The following is an 11297-nucleotide window of genomic DNA, read 5'->3' as shown; positions in this document are numbered from 1 at the left end:
AATTTTCTATGGCCTGTTGTGGAAATTCTACTAGCCTTCTGAAATCAATAAAAGCCTTTATTGTTCGCTTACTGTGATAGTAGCATGATTAGGAATGTAAACCGATATCTTTTGGGGAATGATTGCTGCTTACCAAACTCCCCGGGTAATATTGTTTGGCCGATTTTAGTTGACTAATCAAAAGTGGATATAAACTTACTTTAGGCCTTGATGCTTTTCCAAAAATCCACCTCATCAATTTTCATACTTGGAATCCCGATGACAACACAAGGTGATATGCCTGGTTTTTGAACAGGAAAATTGTTTACATCAGTTGATTTAGAAATGTAAATACTGTTTATCTACAATTGTTTGAAAATACACAATAGTTAGTTGCTAACTCTTGAATCTTACTTATATATGACACTTAATTGCATACTGAGCTTGCTTGATCTTGTGATAAGATTATGTAACTATTATGATGCTGCTTAGCTTTGAATTGTGAGAAATATGGTAAGCTAAATTTTTGCTCTATGTTAGTAGTTCTGGATGGAATTTTTGAACCTCTATGATTGCGGACTTTATGGCAAAAGAGCATGCTCTCAATGATATGATAAATAGTAATTAAAAAAAACTAAAATCACTTTTAAAGGAAAGATAAATTATATGATTTTGTAAACGAAAAAAAGAGATTTTAAAATGAATTACATTTGGTAAATACCTAATGACACTTGAATCACAAAGGGTTACAGCCTTCTGATCTTGAGGATTCCTATCGAAAAACATGGTTTAAACTTAGTACTTAAAATGAAGCAACTTACATCAGAAGGAGGTGATCGTCTTCTGATACTGTATATACTCTAAATTTATTTTGGATAGTAGTTTACGTTAATTTTTTTTAAAAATAGGACAAGGATAACAATTGATAGGTCCCAAATCTGTTGTCTTGTTTGTAGGGATGCAAATGAGAATGCTATCTTTACTTAAAAAATATTTTGGCTTAGTTGTTGTCCGACTTCAAAGATCCCTACTGACTCAACCTGATGACCTCCACAACTCTATTTCTTTTGTAGAAAATCATTGAAATGATACCTTATTCTTATTATGTTTTACAAAAAGGAATCTAAGACACGATTCGTTTTTGTACAAATCTCTACCCAGTTCACTAACTCACTCACTCCACACACACTTCACCATGAACTAAAAGACGCCTTTTCTTTCATAAACTTGTAGCTTGGTCTATAAATTTCATTTTTTAATCCCTCTTGTACATGTAATTCCGTAACTTTGAAAAAAAAAACCCATCTGGGTCAACTCACATACGACACTTACATATTTTGAGGTGGATCCTTGCGACCTATGTAAGGAGCTAGAGTCAAAGGTATACATGCGGAGGATAATGTGGATGTATTTCTTGTAGAGATTAAAGATATGAATTCACAATAAATTTCCATTAGTGAGGTCATTCCTAATGGTACTCTTATGCAAACAATTCTTGGTGATTTTCCAAATTCTTATCAAACTTTTTCCTCCACCTTCATGCTTGTGACAGAAAATAGATGAGATGATGTGTTTGATGGTCTTGTCTATGCATTGCTATCAGAGCGTTGTCTAGAAAAAAGAGCTTTGTAGCATGCTATTGAACAAGTACTTGTGGTTTCAAAACAAAATAAGAATACCATTGTTTCCACCTCCAATCTTTTTGCATGAGCAAGCCTATCCATGCTTGCCTTGCAACTTCTGCTTTCAAATTCTTCAAACAACAATAAATGTGAGAAGTCTAGTGACAATAAGGAAAGAAAGAAGATAAAATGTCATTTTAATGAGGCAAATGATGTAGTGTCTTAAGCTTAAGGCTAAGGAGGGTTGTAAGAATGGAAGAAATCTTGGCTTTTGACCATACTTCGCACCATCTCCATAAGTGATCTGATTTCCCTCACAATAACGCCATTTTGATGAAGGGTATAGGGAACTTTATATTGGATTTTTATCTCATGACTAAACCACAAATGCATTGATTTTTTAAGACTTATACTCCCCCCTCAATCAGAACCAAGGGTGCCCACAATATGATTGGATACATTTTCAAGCATAAACCAAAATTGCAAGAAACACATAAACACGTCCTCTATTGCCTTAAGCTAATATTTCCATGACGCCTAGAAAAATTATCGATTGAATTCAGAAAGTAAAAATGATTTCCAAAAGATGAGTATGCATTGGAGCACTATGGACAAGCTAGAATTTTTTAATAGCCCACACAAAATTATCCTTAAGAAAGTTAGAATGTTGCATTTTGTCCAAAATACAATCTTCACATACATGTTCCACTAGTGCCTCAAGAGGGGCAATGAAGCAACCATATCAAAATTTTGCAAACACAATAAACTTACAAAATTCAGATGGCCATAACACGCAGCCAAAGTTTTACATCCAAAACAACCTTCAAATAAAAAATTGAGCTGCTAAATCTTCCACACATTTGTTGTTTGCAACTCTTGAAACAGAGAACAGAGTGCCACAAGTCATTCACCAACTTGCTACAAGACCAAGTTTTGCAAGCATGGATATAGATAAAAGGTTCTTCTTGATCCCAAGTACATATAAAGCAAATGTGAAAGAATTCCCACTTGTAGAAATAAACAAAACCTTTCCAACTCCCTTACCTCAATAAGAAGCATCATTGACACATATGACAATATTTTATTAGGGATAGTCTCAAGAGAAGTGAACAAATTACAATGAGATGTGATGTGCTTAATCATGCCCCTTTTAAACTACCATAGATGATCCACGGATTCTTCGATGCATGTATCATTTAAATACTTGAGGCTATCATGTGTTGTGTCTGTACTAAATAGGTGCCCCACTACAGCATTGTAACCTATCACTCTTTATGAGACTTGGCATGAATAGAGGCCATTTATTGGCCACTTGCATGCGATTGATTACTTAGCTTATGCTTTGGTGCATGAGCAACAATGTAGAAAATTGGATGATAAGAAACACGTTTTTGTTGATTACAATCTAGAAAGCAAAGGTTATAAATTGTATCATCCGCAAGCCTCCTGCAAACGAAGTATATCTTGATTAGCTATATATCATTTTTGTGAAAGATGTAATTCAACCCTTATTAGGACATATCTAGAAGATAAATAGGAGCTCATAGAATGTATATGATATGTTTTTGCCTATATTTATTGGTGACAATATGAATGTAAGTCATAATGAGGCACATGTGTAGCATATGAAGGTTGCAAATGACGTTATGAATCAACCATTTTATAATGTAGATTTACAACATATAATGATGAGGATAGAGCAAAAAATGAACAAGCTAAATGTATGCTAAAATGCGTCATGCAAATCTTGTCTGATAGTAAATTGGGTGTACCTTTTAGCATGCCTCTCATGCATCAAATTATTCTATTTTGGATGTGGAGTAAAAGCATGAGCAGATGAACAAAATAGCTGTGTCCAAGACAGGGCTATTTTTGGAAGTGTTTGATCAAAATGAAAAATATAGGGCATTTTATATATCATTTATTGGATCTTCAAGAGGAGGGTCTAAAACTATAATGGTGCAAAATGTAGTATTGATTTACAAAAATTTTACCAATCCCCACTTTTGAAAAAATAGCTATTTGAAAACAACTTCCGACCCATAAAAGTATACCACCCATTCATGCTTTCACCCTGTGTCTAGTATGTATGATGAGGAAGGACCTTTGTTATTTGATGAAGCACAAAAATTGAGACAATTTGCTGGCTGCAATACAATCTGAGTATGATGCTATCGTGAAGAATGTCACATGGTTTCACTTGCCTCATGGAAAAAACTCCATTGGTACTAAGTAGGCTTTCAAATTAAAATGTAAACCTACCTATAGTGTTGGTCGCTATATTGCTAATTGCCCAAAAGTATTTTGTGAGTCCTTAGTGTGGCTTCACTCTATCGAACCCAACTCTATAGTCCAATGTAGTGGACCAAGGTTTTGAAAACCACCCACGGTGCCCAAAGTCTAGAAATAGGCCTTGAACCAAGGTGTTCTTCCCCATATAGGATGAAATATCTAACCAAGTGGGCATGGAGTCCATATAAGGAAGCTTGGTTTTATTCAAGGCAAGATTTCGCACGCGTGTGCACACACACCGACACCTAGATTTAGTAAGCATGTTTAGGGGACATAATGACACTCAAATCTTGAAGGGACTTAATGAAGAGCTAAAAATAGAGGCTCCAAGCACACACAATTGATTGCAAGCATGAATATAGAGGTGCTTGATTCTAATGGTTCCACGAATAGGGAGAAAAATGACACTACATGCATATAAAAGTTTACTAGAAGTGATTCCAATCACACTAGTCAACTCTTGATTACACCATTTGAAATTGAGTCAAAGATAACTCAAATACACCAAAGTGCGAATGTCAGAGGTGATTAGGAGAGGGTTTTCTTAAAATGGCTACACACTGCCCCCACTGATAAGCATGTCTTGTTGCTCTTGCCCTTGTTTCATAACTCTTCTTCTCTGCCAACTGCTTGTTTCCTTCTTCCGTTTCTACTTCTGATGCTTCTATGAGATTTTGGCTCATCCATACCTGCAGATTGATCTGCTTCACAAGGGAGTCACCCTCAAGCCATTTCAACACTGTGGGTGCTTTGGGCCCGAGGGTTAATTCATCTTGGATGCACCAAAATGTGGTTTGAATGAGCTTCTATACTTGCTCTACATCAAGCCACTTCTATGAAGGCTTGCATCAACAGGTTCCATCAATGAGCCTTTCTCACGCTTCTCAACAACCCAACTAGTGCCCAAGAGCGTGAGTTTCACATTCTTCCTGCTCCCTACAACCTCTAAGAATGCCACATCCATGCTGTACACATCACTCTTCTTGCTTATAGCTCCATCAATGAGCAATCCTTGAGCTATGTAACTAGGTGTATCACGTACAACAATTACAACCTTTGAGTGGCCCCTTTGGATCAACCTTGACATCCCAAACTCTACCAACATAGCTAAAAATGCTTCATCCAGTAAAATGTTTTGGGGCTTGATATCAAAGTGTCATACAAGTTGTTCAGAGTTCTCATGCAGGTAGCTCAAGCCTTGAATGATCCCAAGTGCTATATCTTATCATGTTTGCCAATTAAGGACCGCTAGCAAGGCTATGGCATTGTGGACAATGCCAAACTTCTTGGTGAAAAGCCATTGGTCCAATGAACCCCTCTCCATAAACTCATACTCCATAAGCTGGCATTCAATGTCCTAGCAAAAGCCAACAAGGCGAACTACATTGAGATGGTTGGTGCGACCAATGGTGGCTACTTCAACAAGAAATTGCTTGGATTGGCAATGAAGCATTTGAGATCGACTACACCCTTTCTTCCATCGAAAAGGACTCCTGCATAAACAAAGCCACACCCACATGGACCCAAGAGAATAGCTTAAGGAGTGCCTCTTCATTATCTAGTGCATAGCTTAGGGCTGCAAGAGTGCCAACAAGACAATAGAATTACCCTTGACGTAAAGCTGCCCTCATATTCCAAACTCAAAAAGCTCCAACTAATTGGGAAATCATCTCTTCCCATGGCAACAAAGCTTTCATCTCCAAGGAGAGATGGGTCCTTACCGCCTGACCTTGCCTCTAGGTCTGGTTCCAAAGAAGATTTCTCAACATTGCAAAAGCTTGATCTTCCACATCAGTGAGGAAGCAATCAAAGAATTTTTGCTGGTTGTATCTTCCTTACCTCTCTGATTGTCCCTTCTCTAAAGTGAATGGGAAAAAAATCCAGCATGGGCATGACTGTCCATACACAAGCTGCACATTGTTGAGCACAAGCATTAAAGCCCCCTCCTTCATTCTTGCAAAATAGTTCCCATTCATGCTTGTAAACTCCTTTCATCACGGGAGTTTTTGCCCTTGAACAAGAGTATTGGCAAGGTCATCCATTCCTCACTGACCTATTCATTTTTGGCTCGTGTTTGCAGGTAGGGCAATGAGTGTCAGAGGGCTAGAGTTTTGAGTGCAAGCCTCTAGGTGGGGGCACAAAGCGTCTGCCTTTAGGTTCCATGTTGTTGACCCATTATAGAGAGAGAGAGAGAGAGAGAGAGAGAGAGAGAGAGAGAGAGTCTATCGTGATTCATACTGCTGCTCCATGATTTGTGATTCGAGTTGCTTCTCCATGTCTCTCAACTCTCAATCTTACCTGTTTCATTAGCTTCTTGAAAGCATTCTTGCCACGACGAATGCCCACTAACTTGTCTACCAATAAAAAATATACGCAGTTAAACAATATAACCTCTATTTTTTCAAGGGAAGCATCACTAAAGCCTCACTTCTTTGGGGCATGCCAAAAAAAACCAATTTAAATGGCTTTCAAAGGTTCTAGGATCTTGTCCCTAAACTCCAAGAGAGACGCTCTCTAGAAGTCCCTTGCTTGTACTATATTTGGCGACTTTTGAGCTTTGCAAAACTCACTTAATCAAGAAAACTTGCACACATCATTCCACATTGACTCACCCATGACCATATCTCTCTAGTAGCAGCCTCATATTCTTCTCCAGAGAGAGAGAGAGAGAGCAGAATTTTTCGGTCTGGAAACAATCCCAAGAGACCTCAAAGATATCTCCGATAGGTTTTGAACTCAAGACTTGAATATTCGAGACCAAACTAGGATAACCACTCTACCAAACTTGAGAGAGAGAGAGAGAGAGAGAGAGAGAGAGAGAGAGAGATGCTGATTCATCACAATCAGCTTATACAAATTATTGTGCAATAATAAATTACAAGAGACCAAACTAAGAATCAATGCAAGCAATAGACTCTGCGCACAACCTTAGATTTTTTGACAACTATTCTCTAGGTTTGCCTACACTGCCTTAACTTGGTCATTTCCAAGCTGCCGTTCCCCTTGCAACTTCCCAACTGTGCATTACAAAAGCACCTGTGAAGGGCCTGGTCCAAGGGTTGCATCCCAATCCCTTATATACTGTAAGCACATAGATATTGATTGCATTTTCACGATAAGAAATTCGTGAAAATCCTCTGCCTCCACTAATCTTTATCTCGAACCTCTGCCTCAACATCCACAATGACTCCAGTGCTATCTGAGCTCACACACACACAATGGTTACAAAAGCTGCAAGTAAGATAGGAAAGAGGACTCGTCTGGAGTGGAGGAAAGGACAAACAAAGCAGGGATATTACAAGTTCCTTCAACAACCCACATCTAGAGTGGAGGAAAGGATAACACGAGGGCTTCTCTCTAGAAGGGAGCTAAGCAAGATTCATATAAGACAAACACCTGCATTTTCATGACCACTTTAAAGATCCTTTAAGGTTCTTTCTTTATCATGCCTCTTTTCAACCATTTGAATACAAATAAACCATACTTATAGCCCCATTTATGCAATAATGTGGCTTTCTGGATTCCATTCCCTTTTCTTGACCTCATCATTTCCGTTCCAAAGAGTCGTCCTTTCCCCCAAGACATTCCCCTTCCCTTGTAACTATGCTTTCAAAAGTGAAATGATGCTTTTACTTCTGTGGTGTTGTGACCCAATACCACTATTTCAGCACCTTTTCAACCTAACCTAGACATTTATCAGATTACAACAGCGAAAGTCATGAAGAAACGACCCTCTATTCTCCTTTATCACTGTAAAAGCCCCATACCTTCCCTTCCCAAGAGACGCAATCCACATGAAGTTCTCATTTACTCTCTACATGGTACTCCACTTACCTTCCCTTTTCCTTGAGGAGGCTGATGTGCCTAAGTCTTCAAACCCGCCAAAGCCGCCAAATGGATTATTGAAGCCACGCGTCTGTTGATTTGAAAAGTTTGGTCCATCCCTGACAAATTTCTTGTTCTCCACTTGATTCCCACATGCCAACACACACACACAAGCAAATAAAGATACTCAGGACAACAAGGAAACAAAAATTCTCCTAACAAGGGTACATCACCCAATGTCAGCTTACATTTAAAGGGCTGACTACAATACGGGCAGAGTCGATACTCTTCCTTCAGTGTAAACCTGCAAAACAGATAAGACAATCACGCCCTGCATTCGAAAGGCATTGTAAAACATAAAGCATGCGGCACTAATACATACTCAAACACTTGAAACTCTCCTCCACAATTGGGGCACTGCATAAGAAAATGTTTATATCATTGAATAGCAGAAAAGGGCACAAAATGATACAATATTTTTGGGAAAAAAAAACTTACAGGCCCCTTGATCAAGGATCGCTCTGCAAACCACCATAACACGGACGAAATGAGCTGTAAAATGGCACAAGCATCTTGAAAATAATCTCATGACCGAAAGCGACACGGATCGTGCTAAAAATGACGAAGTCAGCATCTCTCATAAAACAACTAAGAGCTGGCCCATAACACATCCTTTTGTTGCTCAACATAAAGGTACAAATGCAAGAAGATCACGTGTAACAGAAGCCCATCTAGCGATGGTTGAGTACAAATCATAATCACCCATCCATACTACTGATGGACCAGTTTATGGCTTTCTGAGCATTCAGCAAGAAAAGTCAGTGTCGAGTTATGGGAAACCATGAATTACATCATAAGCATATGAACACAAACCCACAATGTAATGAAAGTTGGAAGTAACAAATACATGGAAACAGGCGTCGACCATTTGCTGTGGATGCAGGTTTTATATTACCTCCATTGATGACCTACAAGGAAAGATGGGTATACTTCATGAAGGAGGAAACTGAGGTGTTTCCTCACTTTCAAAATGTCAAGGTCATGGCTGAAAAACAGACCGGGAAATATGCACAATGCCTGAGGTCAGATGGAGGGGGTGAGTACTTCTCCAATAGTAAATTTGACAAAGCATGGAATTCAGAGGCAATCACCAGTTTGACAAAGTTTTTAGCAAAATGCCAAACCGATGTAGCTAAAGTTATGCTTTCTACAATGCTTCATACTCCTAAGTAAATTGATACGGAAATGCCTATCTGATGTATCTAATATTATGGTTTCTGTGGCACTCTGCTAGGCACATAACTTGCCTTGTTGGTGGATATGCCGCAATCCGACGATACAGTCTCAATCTATTGGTTCCGTTAGAGTGTATCTGAACTTCCCTCACTCACACCAGTAAAACCATTGTGATTGTTGAAACAAATGTTACAATGTCGGCAGCCAATTTTTGTAAGAAGAAAAAGAAACATACAATATTACTGAAATCAACCATAGGACAGCCACCTCATATATCTGGCATTTAAGCTTTGGCATTCTCTCGTGTTAACAATCAGAGTCATGAAGAAGCCCTGATTTGCATCCACAAAACCCACAAGGCGAAAACACTGATAGGGAGCTCACATCAAATCATGAAAAATAAAACACTACACCAAATAAATTAGCAAACAACAGCGGTCGGTACGATCGTTTACACAAAAAACACCATACCAGATTTATCATTGGTCAGCTCACTTCGAAATTAATTCAACATCCCAGAGACCATAATTAACAAGCACTTTTCCACTAGAAACTGAATTAACGACAATGCTTAGGAAATGAGCTTACCCAAAGAGCCAAAATTGTATCAAACAGCCAATCCAGCCTTCCTGTGATAGTGAGGTAAGTGAGCAGACCAGCACCTGCCAAGTTCAGGATGACTCTGCTGGGACCGCCACCGCCGCTTCCACCACTCTGAGGATTGAAAGCATGAGTGTGAACACGCATGCGCCGCATACTGCCAAGCTGCCCTAAAGCTCTGCCCTTCTGCCCGAAGAGAGTGCCTTTTGTGAGGGCAAAATCTCTACATAGCACAAGCTCTCTTGGGCGGTTAACCGAATCATTGTGCACGCACATATGCCTAGGCAAGGTGGACGCAGGGCGCTGACGCGCTCTTCTAACCGGGAGCCGAAGAGCGCCATTGCTGCAGGTATAGGCTGCTCTGAAAACTCCAAATGGGGCTACGTGCAATACCCAGCTGCTAACCAACGGAGAGAGCTCATGTGCTTGTTGCAGTCCTCGGGCCTGCTTTCTACTGCTGTCGAGGAGGCCCAAACGATCCAATTGAAAATGGGCCAAGGAGGTGATACAGTACATCTTTCCTTCAACATCCCTCAATTATGTGCAAACGCATATGAGCAACTGTTTTATATGTTTATTTGATATTTGATAACCTAGTGCTCAGTGTAAAGTTTTCGCTTACAATTGAAAATTTGCACTTGTAATTTCATTGAACCTTAAATTTCAAGGTCAAAATTTAGGTATCTCAATTATAAATCCCTACAATACCTTAAAGTTTGGCATGAATCCCAATCATCCCTTAAAAAACAAGGCCTTCAAGCGATGACTTACAGAGCTCTCCTCTCAACACGGAACGGATTCTCTATGCATCCATTTCAAGGCATATTTGCATTGTTGTCCCAACATGTGGACATAAAGGCATGGTTGCAGCTGTGCTCACAAATCTGGGTATGTAGTTTTGTGATTGAAGTCAATGATTCACAGTTTTAATTTCATTGGACCTTGATTTTCAAGGTCTTATTTGGGCAAGGTCTTATTGGGCATGTAGTGTAAATTTCCCGATTGAAGTTAATGGTTCACAATTTTAATTTCATTGGACCTTGATTTTCAAGCTCTAATGGGTATTTTAGTTATAAATCCCTGCAATACCTTAGATTTTGGCATAAATCCTAGTTGTCCCTTGAAAAACAAGGCCTTCGAGCAATGATTTGGAGTGCTCTCCTCCCAACTTTTGGACGTATTTTCTAAAGCAAGACATCTTTCTCTAGTGTTCAACAAACTTCAAGGCACCTTTCTCTAGAATTTTACAAAAGTTTGCCTCAACTTAGCCTAGGGTCGGTTGATAATTCAGACAAACTGGTTTCAAACTATGGAAAAGGAAAGAAAAGGCAATAAAAAGTACAAGAAAATAGCTCAAAACATGTTCAATAAATGCCTCTTTTCTCTATCTATAATTTTTGAAATTGAGGGCATGCTTTCTTATGTTTGATGCCAATTAGAGCTAAGAGGGTGTGATATAAAGGCAAGGCTACTAGGAGCCACATGTACGACATGCATGGCAAAGGGTCTTGGCAGTTGAGAAAGGAGCTCTATTTGAGGGAGATGGATGGGAGGAAATCAACATGCCAGTTCCCATGGTCTTACATTGGTATCAGAGGCTAGGTAGAGGAGGGAGGAGAAGGCCACTTTCTTTACTCTATGGATTCTTTCAAGAAGGTAAAGCATGTTGTTTTCTATTCTAAGAAAATATAAAACTAGAAAATGATATCTGAAAATATGCTAGCTTACCCCTTCAATATCATC

At 39.1% G+C, this 11297-nt stretch overlaps 1 protein-coding gene across 1 annotated transcript; it reads right to left on the bottom strand.

Moving 5' to 3' along the window:
• Window positions 1-6903: 6903 nt before the first annotated feature.
• Window positions 6904-10094, bottom strand: LOC147442256 (uncharacterized). Its single transcript, XM_086528486.1, has 6 exons — window positions 9543-10094; window positions 8217-8270; window positions 8101-8135; window positions 7967-8022; window positions 7728-7859; window positions 6904-7092 (listed from the first exon to the last, which is right to left on the bottom strand). The coding sequence occupies exons 1-6, from the start codon at window positions 10068-10070 to the stop codon at window positions 7040-7042; spliced, it is 858 nt and encodes a 285-aa protein (XP_086384612.1). The 5' UTR covers window positions 10071-10094; the 3' UTR covers window positions 6904-7039.
• Between the last annotated feature and the right edge of the window lie 1203 nt (window positions 10095-11297).

Source organism: Adiantum capillus-veneris, chromosome 14 (assembly GCF_014529385.1).
Source record: "Adiantum capillus-veneris isolate H3 chromosome 14, ASM1452938v2, whole genome shotgun sequence".
NCBI classification, from domain to species: Eukaryota; Viridiplantae; Streptophyta; class Polypodiopsida; order Polypodiales; family Pteridaceae; genus Adiantum; species Adiantum capillus-veneris.
This window is presented reverse-complemented; position numbering and strand designations above follow the sequence as displayed.

What these genes read in the sequence shown, in the direction of transcription:
- LOC147442256 (XM_086528486.1), bottom strand. Translation starts at nt 10,070, where the DNA reads ATGTACTGTATCACCTCCTTGGCCCATTTTCAATTGGATCGTTTGGGC. An exon ending in TTGTAGTCAGCCCTTTAAAT is followed by an intron (nt 7,860 to 7,966) that starts GTAAGCTGACAT and finishes GTGGGAATCAAG; the next exon opens with TGGAGAACAAGAAATTTGTC. An exon ending in CTCCTCAAGGAAAAGGGAAG is followed by an intron (nt 7,093 to 7,727) that starts GTAAGTGGAGTA and finishes GTGTGAGCTCAG; the next exon opens with ATAGCACTGGAGTCATTGTG.